Here is an 18,017-nt window from a genome sequence, read left to right on the forward strand (position 1 = left end):
CCTTCAATCTTCGCGCACTGCTTGCAATCCTTGCAAGGTCTTCTAGAGAGAGCGTCAGCGTTATTGTGTTGCTTTCCTGGTCGATGTTTGATTTTGAAGTGGTATTGCTGCAGCCGCTCAATCCACCTAGCCACTTGTCCTTCGGCGTCTTTCATCTGTAGTAACCACGTAAGGGCAGCATGATCAGTCCTTATCAAGAACTCGTGGCCAAACAAGTATTTGTGGAAATGTTCTACAGATTTTACAACGGCCAGCAATTCCTTTCTTGTAGCGCAGTAATTTCTCTCTTGCTTGCTCAACACTTTGCTGTAATACTCGATCACTCTCTCTTCTCCATCCTGCACCTGCGATAACACCGCTCCAATGCCGATGTTGCTGGCATCTGTGTCCAAGACGAACTTTCCATGAGCCCTGGGGTAGCTCAAAATCGGGCTAGTGCACAAAGCTAACTTCAGTCGCTTGAAACTGCTTTCGCAGTCTGATGTCCAGTTGAATGATGCCTTTGCTTCCGTTAGTTTGTGCAGAGGTGCAGCAATGTTGGCGAAACCTTCTACAAACCGCCGATAATACGTGCAAAGTCCAATGAAACTTCTCACATCGTGCTTGTCCTTGGGTCTGGGCCATTCCTTAATCGCCTGAATCTTATCTTCACAGGTCTTGATTCCTTCAGATGACACCGTATGCCCCAGAAACTCCACTTTCTTCCGAAATAGATGGCACTTTTTCGGATTAAGTTTCAAATTGGCACCCCTAAACCGGTCTACCACTTCTTGAAGGTTCTTCAGGTGTTCATCGAAGTTTTTACCCATGACCATAACGTCGTCTAAATAAACCAGACAAGTTTTCCACGTCAATCCACGCAACACACATTCCATTAGTCTTTCGAATGTAGCGGGTGCGTTGCAAAGCCCAAAAGGCATAACCGTAAAGTGGTACAGGCCACTTCCCGTGGAAAACGCTGTCTTCTCCTTGTCTTCGGGATGAAGTCCCACTTGCCAATATCCACTCTTCAGGTCTAAGGTTGAGAACCACGTCGACCCTGACAGAGTTGTGAGAGTGTCGTCAATCCGGGGTAATGGAAAACTGTCTTTCTTGGTAACATCGTTGAGTTTTCGGTAATCCACACAGAATCTTGTACTACCGTCTTTCTTGGTTACGAGCACAACCGGCGAAGACCAAGGACTGTTGGATTCTTCAATAATCCCTTCTTCTTGCATGGATTTTACCAACTGTTCGGCCTGCTCTTGCTTCGCCCACGGTAACCTTCTCGGTGCCTGTCTGATGGGTTGATGGTCGCCCGTATTGATTCTGTGTTGAACGATGTTCGTCCTTCCTAATGGTTCATTCTCAACGGCGAACACGTCCTTATTCTTCTTGATGAAAGCCTGTGCTTTAAGGGCCTCTTCTTCGGAAAGGTCACTCGTGTCTACCTCCAGCTTTAACTTTTTCACGGTCTTTACGTTTTTCTTTGATGGCTGTGCGTCACTTATTCTGGAGATCGGAACACACACAGCAACTAGATCGCCCTTCCTGATCGTGACTGGAGTAGGGTTGATATTCGCCACCCGCACAGGTATTTCTTTCGTCACTTTTACTAGTGTCTTTCCAACAAGAATTGGTTTTGTCATGTCTCTAGTCGGTTCAATCATTCCAACGCAGCTCCCAAAGTTACTTCCTAAACGCACACTTATCACTTTCTCGCTGTTCCCATCCACACAAGTATTTTCACAGGCGAACACTTTCACTCCATCTTCTTTTACTTCTGGGGTCGATAACACAAAGCTTTCGGTTCCAATCCTGAGGATCTTCTCGTTGTGATTAAAGGAAATCCCATGTCGTCCAATAACATCCATTCCCAGGATCATCTCATCCTCAATTCCTGCCACCAGCACCCGATGCCGAAACTTCATACCTCCCAACTGGACCGTGACCTCTGCTTCGGCACTTACTGTGGCGACATCTCCCGTGACTGTTTTTAAAATAGCACTCGTTGTTTCCAGAGATGTCCTGTTGTCCAACATGTCCTTTCTCACAAGGGAAACCATGGCTCCGGTGTCGACCGTCATCTTCACTTTTCTCCCATTCACACTTCCTTCAATTATCAAACTCTCAAAATTCCTCTTCAAACGCATAACGGAAATAACTTTGGGGCTTGTGCTCTCCCCAGCCAGTGTGTGCCCCTTGACACTGCTGGGTTTTAGTTTTCCGACTGCTGAGGACGTGACTGGGGACCGTTCTGGTCGTTCCTAAGAACAACCCTACAGTCACGTTTAAAATGGCCTGGTTTTCCGCAACGATAGCAAGTCTGGCTAGTTCGCTGCTTCTGTGCCGTCCGTAATTCCCTGATCTCTTTGAGGATGTCGTTCAGCTCGGTTTTTGTGACGAAGCCGGTAGCCGTTGCCTCCTCTTCTTCCATACCAACAGCTCGAATTCGTCGGTAGTCGGGGACGTTCACAGAGCTCTTGAAAACGGCTTCCACCTCTAGAGCGCGCACCAGAGCTTCTTTTGCGGAGTGATAGCTTCCCAGTCGGACGGTTCTTTGTATTTCTGGATCTCGAATCCCTTGAAGGAACGTATCCACAGCTAGTTGTTCCACAAAATTCGCCGGAGCCGAAGGGTAGGCGAGCAAAACAAGGCGCTTGACACTTGCCTCAAATTCCTGCAGAGACTCTCCAGTTCTCTGCCGCCGCGTCTTGAGCTCTGAGACGTATACTTGCTGCAGGTGTTGGTTTCCAAATCTGGCCTCTAACGCTGCCATCAGCTGGTCGTACCGCTCTTTGTCTCGACCTGGAATTGTCTCTAGCAGGTCCAGAGCCGCCCCTCTCAAGGAAACTATCAGAAATGAGGACTTTTCTTCTTCCGACCATCCATTTTGTTTGGCCGCCACTTCAAATTGCAGCTTGTAATTGTCCAGTGAGGTCGACCCATCGTACGTCGGAGGTTTCATTTCTTTCGTTGTGGTCAGGCCTGTCCTATTTGGAACTTGACGTCTTAAGCGCAGTAACTCGTCTTCCACTTGCTGTTTAAATCGCTCCAGATCTCTAACTTCTTCTTTGACGCCTCGTAGTTCCTCCTTGACGCCTCCTATGCACTCTTCTACTTCTTCTCTGACGCCTAGTAGTTCCTCCTTAACGCCTCCTATGCACTCTTCTACCTCTTTTTGAATTTCATCGACCTTAGCCATAACCGTTACGTTCATGTTTTGTTCCATGTTTTTAAGCTGGTTCAAGATTGCTGCATTCTCTGTTTGTCTTCTTTCTTCTTCCTCTAATTTTTCTTTTCGTCTTCTTTCTTCTTCTTCGAGTTTTTCACTTTGTCTTCTTTCTTCTTCTTTTTGTCTTCTTTCTTCTAAATTCGTAATCAACTTTTGTTGTGTGTCCATTTTCGCCATCATCGAAGCCATCAATTCTTGCAGCGCCTCCATTTCTGCGGCTTGCTGTCTGGTTTGAACAGGCATAAAAATTGTCCACAATCAAGTAACAATGTCACAGTCCGGTAATGTCACGAATTTTCCGATCGAAAATTCCAGAATTTCCTCGATCACAATGCTGGACGGGACCCCACACCTGACACCAGTTGTCACGTTGGCCGAAAAATCAAAAGTCTCGCTTGTAACAATAACAATTTTATTGTGCACTATGAACACTCTCGTACTTCACAATTACAACACTTTTCAGGATTTCCAAATACTAGACTATATACAATCCTATCGCTACTCCCCTATATACAGATATTCCCCTACTACTAGCCTAATGCTGGAGCGCTGCGAGAATATTCGGGAGTTCCGCCTATGACTCAGCGACCTTCTAGAAACGGCGATTCTCGAAACGCACGGAACATTCCAGCGCTGGCGCTCGAAGCTTCCAGAATCTTCTCGTAACAATATTAATCTTTGCTTCGGGCTTTGAAAATCTCGTCAGGAAAAAAGTTATTTATATCCTTTGTTACATAATATACTATTTGTGCGCTGATGTAATATTTTCCCAAATTAAAACGACTGAAAATTGGTAATCAATTGCTTATCGGTGTTTGCTTTTAATCACACTGCTATTGAACTGGAATAATGACGAATTGCTGGACGTGGAATCACGTCAAAATATAAATAAATTAGAACACTGTAGCCATAATTTAAACAGAAAATCTTAAACTCGAATATTTTATTAAAATTTCAGTTTTAAATTGGGTGCAAAGTCTCAAATTTATTATTATTATTTTTAATAAAGAGATAATAGAACAAATTAATTATGTAACATTCAAACAATAAGTGAATAACAATAAAAAAATAACGATAAAATTTTCCCGATCCTTTCCCATTGACTTTGTAATTAACAATTTTTCAAAAATTTTCCTTTAAAATTACGTCAAATTTTCCAAAGTTTTCCACTAAACCCTTGCTACCCCATTTTTCCAATTCCCGAAGAATCATCCGATCAATAAAAAAAATCTTATCAATCCCGGATTTGTTATTACGTCAATCAATATTAATAAAAAATAAACAGTTCATACTAAATCCGCTCTTTCTATTGGTTCTTTAACAACTGATTATGGTAAGATCCTCCAATTTCAACTAAATTGGTGCCAATGATAAAATTTTTGCGCACATCAGATGATCCAACCCGAAGTCCGCCCCCACCAAAACCAGGAACTTAAATAAAAACCCTTCGATTAACCGACCAATTTAATTCTGTCTTGTCACTCGAACTGCTTCGCAGAAAAAATGCCAGCAATTGAATTCTTGACTTGTCCTTCCGGAGATGGCGTCGTCGTCAAAGGAGTTACTGACCAATACGCCGATGGAAAAATGGCGAGCGTTTACAAGGAGTTTATCGGCGACACCACCACCAGGACGCAGAAATACAAGACATTTTTACTGGATCTTCTGAGGAAGAAGGGGTGCAAAAGAATATTAGATGTGGCGTGTGGAACGGGGTATGTTTCACTTTAGTTTGGTGACTATTCTTAAGTGTTTTATGAGCAGGATTGACTCGGTCATGCTTCTTGAAGAAGGTTTCGAAGTGGTGTCCACCGACGGTTCCGATAAAATGTTGAAATACGCTTTTGAGGCGCGTTGGGACAGGAGGAAGGAGCCCGCGTTCGACAATTGGGGTAACAAATTTTCTTTCCTAATTAAAGAGTACTTTATTTGGGTTTATAGTCATCAGAGAAGCCAACTGGTTGGAGCTCTACGACACCGTTAAAGACATCCTCGGTGGAGGCTTCGACGCGGTGATTTGCTTCGGGAGCTCTTTCGCTCATTTATTGGATTCATTCGGAGACCAACGCGAGCATAAGTACGATAATCAGTCGTAAATTCTTTACGTTGATTTTTTTCTTCAGGCAAGCGCTTCGTAACTTCGAAAAGTGCCTCAAGCCAGGCGGGTTGTTACTAGTTGACCACAGAAACTACGACCAACTCATTGAAGGAAAAGCCCCCAAGAAATGCGTTTATTATGAAGTAAGTATCTTGCAGTTTTTCGTTCGCATTTGATGCATGAAATCTCAGGACAGCTCCATTACCAACATTACCACTTCCGTGCTGTCCGTCACGGGAAAACCTGCGCTGATTATCCGAGATTATATCGTGGAAAAAGATGCCAAGGATGACAAAAACTCCAAGACGTATGTAATGAAAGTTAAAGAGATGGTGATAATGACAGGTTTTCTTTAGGGAGCTGAGGTTGATGTTCTACCCACATATGATGCGGGATTTCAGGGAAATGCTAAGGGAAATTTTCGGAGGAAATTCGATCTACCAGACGCTGGGAGACTTCAAAACTTTAGACCAAAATCAGGACCCGACTTTCTTTATTCATATCGTTGAAAAGCACTGAGTTTTGTAATTTATGCCGAAATAAAAAAAATTGAAATACACGGGGTGTATTGTTGGTTGCCTGTACTACCGTCCGCGGAAAAACGCCAAATAACTTTTTTCTCCAAACGTCACAAAAAGTCACTATTTTTTAGTCGTTTTTAGACAGTAAAATAGGCAATAATGAAAGCGCTCGTTGACATGGAAACACTTTTGCTGCCTAGACTGAAAAAGTACTTTTTGTGACGGTTACTATTTGAGACTTACGTTTTGTATAGCACTTGCACGATTTTAACTTTGAAACTCTTTGAAACTAATATTTTTCACTGTAAATGTCATTAATGACAACTACATGCATAGCCATCCATGTTTTTAGTTCAATTTGCGTTCACCCATTGTCGGTCGTGGAACTGAATGTAACGTTTGGAGAAAAACTGCAATTTAATTGCTTGACAAAAAGTACCACTTTGCTGTCGTATAACAAAATCTACTATTTTTCTATTTTGCGTTTATAATGAAGATATTTCGATACGCGTTTAAGCGTATTTCGGTATCGTAATGGACCAATCCGGTGCCAATATTTCCAGGAGCATTTATTTTTCTTAGGTTTGCAGCAGACAAACCGTCAACCTGCCGTCAAAGTTGACAATTTAGATTACACTATTATTTCTTGTTGTACTTGGCTTAATAATTCATCGGAGAAAAACTCTTTGGATGCAAGGGAACCATCATGATCATGATCAACATCTTTGCTCTCTTGGCTCTCTTGCGCTCCGGTAACCTCAAAACATCACACCTGTCAAACTGACTGAAATTGGATTTGGCTACTTGGAGTTTTTTCCCGAACATTTTGCAAATGCCAACTACCCTAAAATTCCCTAGATTTCGAAATCGAGTTTTTTCGTTTAAAATAAGGCGAAATAGAAAAAATAGCGTATGATACCTGTTCCATAATGAATTTTACCGCACCTACTACTTTATAAACTTAATACTTAAAAACGTAGTTACAAAACGCGTTACATAATATACTATTTTTATTAGCAAATTTCTTACGAGCAAACTGTGAAATTTCTTCGTAATATTTTTGGCTCCGCTACCACTAAATCACAGTTCTGCAGTATCTATCTTATCGCCCCACTTATTTAGTATCCAAGCAGTCAATAAACAATAAATAAATCCAATCTAATTATGTCTGATAAACTCTGCTCTTAACGAATTGAATTCTCCAAATATCATTATCGTTTTGAAATTAGTGGGAAAACACAACAATTATTTAAGCAAACGATGAGGTCACCTTAACATCAGTGTTTTCTCGCGCGAAACGGTGAAACATGAAGTCGTGGTGCTTGTCCGTGTTTCTTTTTTTCTTGTCCAAATCCTTGTTGGTTTTGGCTGAGGATCAGAGTTTAGTTGTGTCGACCACCGAAGCTGTAAAAGAAGAAAAGCATGACTCCAAAGATCAAAATGTCAGGAATTATGTAACATTTTAGTCTGATTCTAATTTAAATTTTACAGATCGTTGGAGTTAATCCTCAAATATATTCTATGCAAATTAATGCAAATGTGAGCAACAGGTTCGCTAGAACTCTAATCACAAGCAAAGTGCGTAATTTGAAATCGACAGCTGAAGAGACTACTTTTTCGGTGATTCTTCCTGAAAATGCGTTCATTTCGGAGTTTGAGATGGAGATCAAAGATAAGGTGTACAAAGCGTATGTTAAAGAGAAAGAGGAGGCTAAGCAGATATACCAACAGGTAACTTAAGCTTGTGGGGACTTAAGTTACTTTGATTTTTTTACAGGCCGTTGCTAGCGGTCAGAGTGCCGCTCATGTCGAACTGAGCGCTCGAGATTCTAAAACTTTCACAGTCTCAGTGAATATAGAGCCTGAAAGTAAGACGATATTTCGGCTTGTGTACGAAGAACTTCTTCATCGGGAGCTAGGGCAGTACGAACTGGTGATCAACATCCATCCCGGACAGACAGTCGAAGACTTAGGAGTCCATGTAAGGACGAACTATTCAGAACTCATTTTATTGAAGAGTTTTAGGTCAATATAAATGAGAGTCGACCACTGATATTTGTTCGAACCCCGTCGCTACGGACCGGAAATGAAATTGGTAAAAACGATGAGAAGTTAGACCCTTCTGCTAAGAAAAACATCAATGGTAGCACAGCGACTGTTGAATTTAGACCCGATGTGAGGCAACAGAAGGAGTTTGGTGCGAATCTCGGTGGTGATAAAGAAAATGGATTAGCTGGGCAGTTTGTGGTACAGTACGATGTGGAACGCGACCCTAAGGGAGGAGAGGTATGGGTTTTATGCGCTTGATTCGTAAATAACAATGTGATCCAGGTTTTGGTGCGTGACGGTTACTTCGTTCATTTCTTCGCTCCAATTGACCTAAAACCTCTTCCAAAACATGTTGTGTTCGTGTTGGATCACAGTGGCAGCATGTCTGGACCGAAATTTGACCAATTAGTAAAAGCAATGAAAAATATTCTGTCTGAACTTAAACCCGAAGATTTATTTAATATTGTGCGTTTCGCTGATGAAGTCTTTGTCTGGAATTCCGACAGTAATCTCTTCGAGAAAGTTGTGCTACCAGTAGAAGACTACGGACATCTAGAACCCCATCTTAGAGTGAGTGTCACGTTACTTCTTCCGTCATTATTTCGACTCTTGCAGGAAGCAAACATATCTGAAGGCTCTAAAGTCACCACAGAAAATATAGATAAAGCTAAAAAAATCGTCGAAGATCAGAACGACATGGGATTAACTAACATAATTGGAGGGTTAGAAATCGGCCTGTTTTTGACCAAGCGCACCCAAGAAAAAAATCCGGGTAAATATCAACCAATGATCGTCTTCTTGACTGATGGTTTCCCCAACGTGGGGATAAGTTCTCCTGATGATATCACAAAAACTGTAAGAATTTTTAATGGTAAAACTAAGGCGAAACATTTAATTTTTTAGGTAAATACACTGAATTCCAAGAGCAAAGTACCACTTTTCTCGTTATCCTTCGGCTATGGCGCTGACAAAGATTTTCTTCGGAAGCTGTCGTCACAGAATCTCGGGTTCTCTAGACACATCTATGAAGGAGCCGATGCGTCTTTACAATTACAAGACTTCTATCGCACGATTTCTGCGCCGCTGTTGACTAACATCACTTTCAAATATGTGGACTCTGTGTCGCAAGTGACGAAGGCTCATTATCCGATTCTGTTCAAAGGCTCGGAGTTGGTGGTAGCAGGAAGAACAGGTCAATATCAAACAGTGTCTTTAATAAAGATTATCACTTCTTTGTAGGAGACAACTCGAATATTCTACCTCATATTCGTTGTATTGATGTCACGGGACCCATTTCCTTCAACACCACTCACTCTGAACCTGTTAGTTCGTTGGAAAGATTATGGGCGTATTTGACGGTCAAACAGATCTTAGCAGAAAGAGAATTGGCGACGAATAAGACAGAACTGTCTAAGAAGGCGCTCGATTTATCTTTGAAATATTCTTTCGTTACAGCTGTCAGTTCTTTGGTTGTGGTCAAACCTAATGAAACAGCTCCTACAGCTCCTGTTGATTCTAGCGTCACGCAGCCTTCAGTAGTACGACACGGTAGGCATTCAAGTTGTTATATTCAACACTAAATGTTTCTATTGTTCTTTTAGGATTAACAACATTTGGCAAATCGGGTAAGTTATAACAACTTTTTTTCAACTTTCAATCAAAGATTTTAACTTTATTACACTATTTTAACAGGACCCCCCCAATACAATGGATACTTTTCACGTCCACTGGGTACGTAAATTTTCGTCATTTTTATAAGTTTTAATGTGGAATGTTTAGGACCCCCTTCTTACTCAGTAGCATCCGGCCAAGTAGGTAAATATTCAAATTCTGAAATTTGACAATAAAACTTCTTTTGTTCTTTAAGTAGGAAGACGCGGTGGATCGACCACATTTGGTAAAAGGAGTAAGTGAGAACAAAATTTTAATATAAAACGAACCCTGAGTGACTTTTAAATATTCTTGTTCCAGTTCCAGCTTATCCAGGTGCATCTAGTAAGTACTTATTTGAAATTTTTATTAGTTTTAATTTTCAATTTCGAGGGCCTTCTTATACCATTTCAGCATCTCAATTTCCATCAAGACCAGGATCTGCCTACACCACCACATATCGACCACCGATCTTCACCACAAGACGCCAGCCTATACCAACGACTGCAGTGACCCAAGAACCGGACCATTGTAAGTCTTTTAACTAAAATAAGAAAATTAATTTTTTGTTCCAGCAACTGTTCCGCAATGGCTCGATGACCTGCGCACCAACAATGGAAACATTACCACATCTCAAGGTATGTTTCCTGGATTTTTAGAACTAAATTTAGTGTAAGTGTTGCAGGAATTTTCAAGCTAGGCCAAAGTGGAGCGGTTAATGTTTTTCCTTCTTGCCCAAAAACACCAACCGGTGTTCCCGGCGAATGTAAAATCATCTTTGATTGTCCGCAAGTGTTTACAGCTCTTACAGATGTCAACGTTTACTTGCAATATTTTTGCCCGCTGAACGAGTAAGAGAAAATTGCTGAATGTGTCTCATAGGATAATGACGGAATTTTAGGTTTGCTGGAGTGTGCTGTCCGCCCGAAGCTGCTGAAACGTTTTGAGTCGTTGAAGTGACGTCGTTTTCTTGAATTTTTTACAAATAAAAGTGTTTATATTGAAAAGGAATTTTTATTGGCCATCATTCTAGGTACAAAAAACGAAAAACAGTCAAGGTTAAATTTAATAATTCTTGGAAAAGTTATTAAATTATGCAATAACAACATATTCATTAAACTTGGTGGAATTTAAATTGCCTCGAATCTTAATTGAAAGAAAAATGCTGGTAATTCTACTAGTGTTTCTTCGTAATTTTGTTCATTTTTACCAATTTTACCGACTTACATAATTACAAATCGTAATAACAATTAAACGTACTGATAAAAACGTAAAACAGAATCTCGCACCGCCGATAAACTTTGAGCTTTAAATGGTTTTTATCATCACCAAGAGAAGATCTGGATGTTTTAACTATTTTTTTTAGCAATAATGTTATTCAACCTTTCTTGCCGATAATGGGAAAATTTAATCAATTAATATGTATTGTAAATTTAGGTTTTCAAAGACAACAATAACCACTAAACAGATTATTGACTTCAAAGTAAAAAAGAAGACAATTTCTTCTTGTAGCAGATAAACTTTGATCCTACAAATTCAATCCTCCAAATCTTTCGATGCGAGGTTGCGAACAGAACCGGCTATTAATAGGACGGAAACTTAATAATTGAACTACAGTTTGACGAGGTTTCGTCTATAATGAAGTCTTTTATAATAATTCTATTTCTCTCCTTAGAGTGCGCGTTTTCGCGAATTGTTATCGATGATAGTGACGGCTTCAACCACAGAAGATGCAATAGATGAGCCAGTTGTAAGATTGGAATTTTTGTGCTTGAATGTCATTCAATCCCCTGTTCAAAGGTTCGGAATTGGTTGTAGCAGGAAAAACAGGTGAAAATCAACGAGTGCATTAAAAGAAAATCATAACATTTTTCCAGGAAACTCGAATATTTCCCCCCACGTTAGTAGTGTTGGGGTTACTGGAGGTATTTCCTTCAACACCACTCATACCGAACCTGTCGGTTCTTTGGAGAGATTATGGGCTTATCTGACTGTCAAACAAATCTTAGCCGAAAGAGAACTTGCGACGGATAAAACAGAATTGACTAAAAAAGCGCTTGATTTGTCTTTGAAATATTCATTCGTGACAGAAGTGAGTTCTTTAGTTGTTATCAAACCTGATGATGACTTCTCTAGCAGAGGTACGTCTATTTAGACCCTTTTGAACTTTGATTTTAAGGTGCCTTGCAGTATACGATTCCAACGCACCAACAGCCCCACAAGTGAGCCTTGGGGCAGCTGGAAAATCGGGACAACGGCGTAGAGGTAAATCACAACAAAACTTTATATGAGCATCGTTTAACTAATCCATTTTAGGTCCAATGGGTGGTTACTGCATGCATAGAAAATCACCTCAACCTCCAACTACACCATTCCCTGGAGTACTGAGCACGACAAGACGCCAGCCTATACCAACGACTGCTGTGACCCATGAACCGGACCATTGTAAGTCTTTACAACTAAAATAAAGAAATTAACTTCTTCTTCCAGCGTCTGTTCCTCAATGGCTCGATGATCTACGCAACACCAATGCAAACATAACAACACCTCAAGGTACTTTTCATGGATTTTTAGTACCAAGTTTAGTGCAACTGTTGTAGGGACTTTCAAACTTGGTCAAAGTGGAGTCGTTAATGTTTTTCCGTCTTGCGAAAAAACACCAGTCGGGGGTTCTGGGGAATGCAAAATTATCTTTGATTGTCCGCAAGTGTTTTTAGAACTTACAAATATGAACGTTTACTTGCAATATTTCTGTCCGTTAAACGAGTAAGAAAAAATGGTGAATTTGGATCAGTACAATAACGAAATTTTATAGGTTTGCTGGAGTGTGCTGTCCTGGAGCCTCTGGGAATTCGACAAGCTCCGCCTAAGAATTTTTAGTTTTCGCTATATGTCTGTTCGCTGAATTTTTAAAAATAGAATTACGAATGAAACTACAGTTATTATTTATTTTTCCAAAAATTGTTATTAAATAAACATTTCTCTGCTGATTTATGCGAGAATTCAACTCACCATAGATTCGACCAATAAGAGACATTTATTTTTTTCAAATAAACCAATTACAGCAAACTTTTTTCTATTGAAATTTCCAGTAAAAAGACAAGATGGTTTTATTTCATTTGGCAACAACTTGTTTGGAAGAAAACAGTCAACAAATTGACAAAGTTCTGTTTTGACATTTTTAAATGTTGACAATTTTAGAAAAAATCTAATACAAAACACGTCAGTAAAATTCTTGACTCGGAGCATTAAAATACTCGGGACAAAGTGCCTTGTATTTCAATGGGGTTCCGTGTTCAAAAGTGTTTCTTTTTTGGCAGAGTCTTTTTTTAGAAGGCGAGGGCAAAATGGCACTTTTTGGCCCTGATACACACAAGATTTTTAGGCGACATTATTAAATTTGTAAGTTAATTAATTCTTATATTTATTATTTATTGATCTAATCATTTGTAACAACTGAATAATTGTAAATATTTATGAATCCTTCAGAAAAGTTCATATTTTCTTTATTTACATTTGCAATTTCGGCTTGTGTAGCTTCACAATTTGTATGAATTAGGTTTGGTGTGCTTTTTGATGTTGTTGCAGGAGCACTGCTAGACATGTTCATTTTCAATAATTCAACACGTCTTTGTTGCACTTTACAGCAGTTTGTCGATTTGATTTTACCCAAATAATTATAAAATTGGGGGTAATATCGGTATCTTGATGTAATATGCAAAACTTTGGATAGATGGCGCCACCATAGATCGGCCAAAAATGTTTGCGGCCAGAAAAGGCCGCTTTTGAGCCTAAAAAAATTCCATTTTCAGTTTAAGTCGCCTAAAAAAGCTTTTTTCTCCAAACGTCACACAAAATCATCATTGTTTTAGTCGTTTTTAGACAGTAAAGTAGGCAATTGTGTTATAGGTAATGAAAAACGCTCGTTAACATGGAAACACTTTTGCTGCCTAGGCAGAAAAATTACTTTTTGTGACGGTTACTATTTGAGACTTACATTTTGTATGGCACTTGCACGATCTTAGCTTTAGAACTCTTTGAAACCAATATTTTTCACAGTAAATGTCATCAATGCATAGCCATCCATGTTTTTAGTTCAATTTGCATTCACCCATTGCCGGTCGTGAAACTGAATTTAACGTTTGGAGAAAAAGTAGTATTTGGTATTTGGCCAATAAGTGGCTTTGCTGTCCCGCAATTGCAATTTAATTGTTCGACAAAAAGTACCACTTTTCTGCCGTATAACAAAATCTACTATTTGCTTAGACACGACAAATAAGCAGTCAAATTGTATTTATTTCAACCTTTGATGACAGATGATTTCTATTAACTTGTTTTTATAAATTAGAAATGAAGAACAATCGTAGATAAAATGTTGTAAAACACACGATTCAATAGTTTCTTCATGGCATGTGAGACCTTTAAAACCTCGTAAATTCGTGTTTTAGGTCAGCCACTATTATTATTGACTATTAACTCTTGGAAAATTGAAAAATTAACCGTTACCCATGACAGGTACCAGGGCTTCCTAAACACAAAACTGGGCATAATTTGCCCAGCTCAAAAATCCCAACTGGGTTGGCATAAATGGTCTGGATCAGTTCTGTCCCTTTCTGTGATAATAACCCAGATACATACGTAATAAGAATTGCATTATTTAAGTGCATAGTTCTAAAAAAAATCCCATTCAGACTCCATTCTGATAATTCGATAAAAATTTTGTTTTTAATAAACATTACCAGTAATCAGACGTTAGTCGGAGATTCATAAATAAGAAAAAAACAACAAATTCTTCTTAGTACTGATAATCTTTGATCCTACAAACTAAATTCGTCAAAACTTTTATTAACAAGTATCAAAACATGTAAAGCTATTTAAACGATGAGGGCTTAACAGTTTGACCAAAATATCGCCGGTTTTTTGTAAGAAAACATGAAGTCCTTATTACTTGTGTTTCTTTCTGTGGGTTACGTGTTGAGTTCTCCTCTTCCTGGTGACAATAGTTTAGTGGTCTCAACAACAGAAGTTCCTAAAGAAGGAAATGAGCCCAAACAAATAACAGCCGTAAGGATTAAAAACAGTATTTTTTTTAATTTTAGTTTGTATCCAATAGGTCGTTGGAATAAATCCACAAATATACTCGATGCAAATCCACGCCAATGTAAGCAACAGATTTGCGAAAACTCTGATCACAAGTAAAGTGCGAAACTTAAGAAAAACCCCAGAAGGGACCACATTTTCGGTGATTCTTCCTGAAAATGCGTTCATTTCCGAGTTCGAGATGGAAATCGAAGGCAAAGTCTACAAAGCGTACGTTAAAGAAAAAGAAGAAGCAAAGCAGATCTATCAAGAAGTAATAAATATTCAATAGGTTAAGTGACTTAAGTCAATTTTGCTTGTTTACAGGCTGTGTCACGCGGTCAGAGTGCAGCTCACGTCGAACTGAGCGCTCGAGATTCTAAAACTTTCACAGTCTCAGTGAATATAGAACCGGAAAGTAAGACGATATTTCGTCTCGTTTACGAAGAACTTCTTCGGCGAGAGCTTGGACAGTACGAGTTGGTTATCAACATCCATCCCGGGCAAATAGTTGAAGATTTAGGGGTTCAAGTAAGGAGGAACGATAAAAAATGGTACTGGTTACTCAGATTCGGTTTTAGGTCCATATAGATGAAAGTCGACCACTGACATTTGTAAAGACTCCGTCGCTTCGCACCGGAAATGAAATTGATAAAAACGACGAGAAACTTGATCCCTCCGCGAAAATCGACATCGATGGTAACTCAGCTACTGTTAAATTTAGCCCTGATGTGAGTCAACAGAAAGAGTTTGGTCGGAATCTCGGAGTTGCGAAAGAAAAAGGATTGGCTGGTCAGTTTGTGGTTCAGTACGATGTGGAACGCGATCCTAAGGGAGGAGAGGTATGGGTTTTATGCGCTTGATTCGTAAATAACAGTGTGATCCAGGTTTTGGTACGTGACGGTTACTTCGTTCATTTCTTCGCTCCAATTGACCTAAAACCTCTTCCAAAACATGTTGTGTTCGTGTTGGATCACAGTGGCAGCATGTCTGGACCGAAATTTGACCAATTAGTAGAAGCAATGAAGAATATTCTGTCTGAACTTAAACCCGAAGATTTATTTAATATTGTGCGTTTCGCTCATGAAGTCTTTGTGTGGAATTCCGACAGTAATCTCTTCGAGAAAGTCGTGCTACCAGTACAAGACTACGGACATCTAGAACCCCATCTTAGAGTGAGTGTCTCGTTACTTTTTCCGTCATTATTTCGACTCTTGCAGGAAGCAAACATATCTGAAGGCTCTAAAGTCACCACAGAAAATATAGACAAAGCTAAAAAAATCGTCGAAGATCAGAACGACATGGGATTCACCAACATAATTGGAGGGTTAGAAATCGGTCTGTTTTTGACCAAGCGCACCCAAGAAAAAAATCCGGGTAAATATCAACCAATGATCGTCTTCTTGACTGACGGTTTCCCCAACGTGGGGATAAGTTCTCCTGACGATATCACAAAAACTGTAAGAATTTTTAATGGTAAAACAAAGGCGAAACTTTTAATTTTTTAGGTAAATACACTGAATTCCAAGAGCAAAGTACCACTTTTTTCGTTATCCTTCGGCTATGGCGCTGACAAAGATTTTCTTCGGAAGCTGTCGTCACAGAATCTCGGGTTCTCTAGACACATCTATGAAGGAGCCGATGCGTCTTTACAATTACAAAACTTCTATCGCACGATTTCTGCGCCGCTGTTGACTAACATCACTTTCAAATATGTGGACTCTGTGTCGCAAGTGACGAAGGCTCATTACCCGATTCTGTTCAAAGGCTCGGAGTTGGTGGTAGCAGGAAGAACAGGTCAATATCAAACAGTGTCTTTAATAAAGATTATCACTTCTTTGTAGGAAACAACTCGAATATTCTACCTCATATTCGTTGCATTGATGTCACGGGACCCATTTCCTTCAACACCACTCACTCTGAACCTGTTAGTTCGTTGGAACGATTATGGGCGTATTTGACGGTCAAACAGATCTTAGCAGAAAGAGAACTCGCGACAAATAAAACAGAACTGACTAAGAAAGCGCTTGATTTGTCCTTAAAATATTCTTTCGTTACAGCTGTCAGTTCTTTAGTTGTGGTCAAACCTAATACAACAACTCCGGTTGACGCCACCAGGAAAGATCCGTCTAGAGGTAAGTTTTGACCATATAAAATATTGAAAAATAAAATTGTATTACAGAGTACGATTCTACAGTAACTAAGCAAATCAGTTTCGGAGTACCAGGTGAATATTCAAGCTGCGGTATTTAGCAGTAAATGTATTATTTTTTAGCAAGAAATTATGCTGCTGCATCTAATTTTAGAGGTAATGTCACATCAAAATTAATTTCAAATTAAACAGTTTTAAGTAATTACTTATCATTATTCTAGGAATATATCTTCGTCCACGCTTTGGAGGTTCATTTAGTAAGTCTCTACCTCCTCGACGTTTTTCTTAGTTTTATTATATTATTTAGAGAGTCCATATCCACCTCAACATCTATTACCAAGAACACAAAAACCCTTGCCAAGTGTAGTAACCCAAAAACCGGACAATGGTAAGGTCCATCCACTAAAAAAAAAATTAACTTCTTCTTCCAGCGAGTTTTCCGCAATGGCTTGATGATCTCCGCAAGAACAACGGCAACATCACCACGCAACAAGGTACTTTTCATGGATTTTAGTAAAAAAAAATAATGCAAGCGTTGTAGGGACCTTCAAACTGGGCCATAGTGGAGCAGTTAATGTTTTTCCTTCTTGTCCTAAAACCCCAGACGGTGGTCCAGGCGAATGCAAAATTCTCTTTGATTGTCCGCAAGTGTTTTCAGTTCTTACGGATCTCAACGTTTACTTGCGACATTTCTGTCCGTTGAATGAGTAAGAGAAAATTATTGAAAGTGCTTGACAGTCAATGTCGGAATTTTAGGTTTGCTGGAGTGTGTTGTCCTGGAGCGCCTGGAAATTCGACCGGGTCTGTCTAAGAAAAGTTGAGATTTCAAGACATACTTTTTGTTTGCAATTATATGAATAAAAGTGTTTTTGTTGAAACTGCATTTATTATTAGTTCTCATTATTTGAAAGTCCAGCTCATTATTATCAGTTCACTCTCCTGTGTAAATTTTCGAAAATTCTTGAGTGTAAATCAGGCTTCCGAAAATTCAGAGGAACAACAACTTTTTAAATTTTTGTTATAGTAAACCCAGTTGACATATACCTAGTAAACATTTTATGTCAAACCACCATTAGAAATAAAACTGGGTGTTGTAAACTGCAGCCGACAAATTTCTAGATAGAGGGTTGAACGATGGTTGAATAGGCGTGCGCCTATTTTTATGGTCTCCAACCGCAAGGATTAGACTGCCCGGTCCTCTCATAATGTGGCCATAAAATTTACTAGGTGTATGTCAACTGGGTTTACAATACA

General features: G+C 39.4%; 3 protein-coding genes across 3 annotated transcripts; all 3 read left to right on the forward strand.

Annotated features, from left to right (window-relative positions):
• Positions 1-4,633: 4,633 nt before the first annotated feature.
• LOC148175485 (glycine N-methyltransferase-like) lies at positions 4,634-5,871 on the forward strand. Its single transcript, XM_088036474.1, has 6 exons — positions 4,634-4,929; positions 4,979-5,106; positions 5,156-5,291; positions 5,338-5,455; positions 5,504-5,619; positions 5,669-5,871. The coding sequence occupies exons 1-6, from the start codon at positions 4,718-4,720 to the stop codon at positions 5,829-5,831; spliced, it is 873 nt and encodes a 290-aa protein (XP_087892600.1). The 5' UTR covers positions 4,634-4,717; the 3' UTR covers positions 5,832-5,871.
• Positions 5,872-7,045: 1,174 nt separating this feature from the next.
• Positions 7,046-16,877, forward strand: LOC148175486 (uncharacterized). The gene is made up of 30 exons (XM_088036985.1): positions 7,046-7,275; positions 7,325-7,564; positions 7,611-7,814; positions 7,859-8,119; positions 8,165-8,737; positions 8,786-9,074; positions 11,410-11,673; positions 11,723-11,797; positions 11,849-11,977; positions 12,023-12,085; positions 12,133-12,298; positions 12,348-12,391; positions 12,452-12,470; positions 12,598-12,696; positions 12,734-12,806; positions 12,853-12,868; positions 13,442-13,457; positions 13,628-13,755; positions 13,799-13,822; positions 13,931-13,944; positions 13,986-14,170; positions 14,224-14,273; positions 14,460-14,596; positions 14,646-14,885; positions 14,939-15,142; positions 15,193-15,453; positions 15,499-16,071; positions 16,120-16,408; positions 16,456-16,746; positions 16,794-16,877. The coding sequence occupies exons 1-30, from the start codon at positions 7,141-7,143 to the stop codon at positions 16,862-16,864; spliced, it is 5,133 nt and encodes a 1,710-aa protein (XP_087893111.1). The 5' UTR covers positions 7,046-7,140; the 3' UTR covers positions 16,865-16,877.
• LOC148175487 (uncharacterized) lies at positions 16,839-17,641 on the forward strand. The gene is made up of 6 exons (XM_088036525.1): positions 16,839-16,919; positions 16,985-17,020; positions 17,071-17,151; positions 17,195-17,257; positions 17,305-17,470; positions 17,520-17,641. The coding sequence occupies exons 1-6, from the start codon at positions 16,871-16,873 to the stop codon at positions 17,572-17,574; spliced, it is 450 nt and encodes a 149-aa protein (XP_087892651.1). The 5' UTR covers positions 16,839-16,870; the 3' UTR covers positions 17,575-17,641.
• The last annotated feature ends 376 nt before the right edge of the window (positions 17,642-18,017 follow it).

Source organism: Gnatocerus cornutus, chromosome 5 (genome assembly GCF_029298725.1).
Source record: "Gnatocerus cornutus isolate USDA-ARS CGAHR chromosome 5, icGnaCorn1.1, whole genome shotgun sequence".
In the NCBI taxonomy this organism is placed as follows: Eukaryota; Metazoa; Arthropoda; class Insecta; order Coleoptera; family Tenebrionidae; genus Gnatocerus; species Gnatocerus cornutus.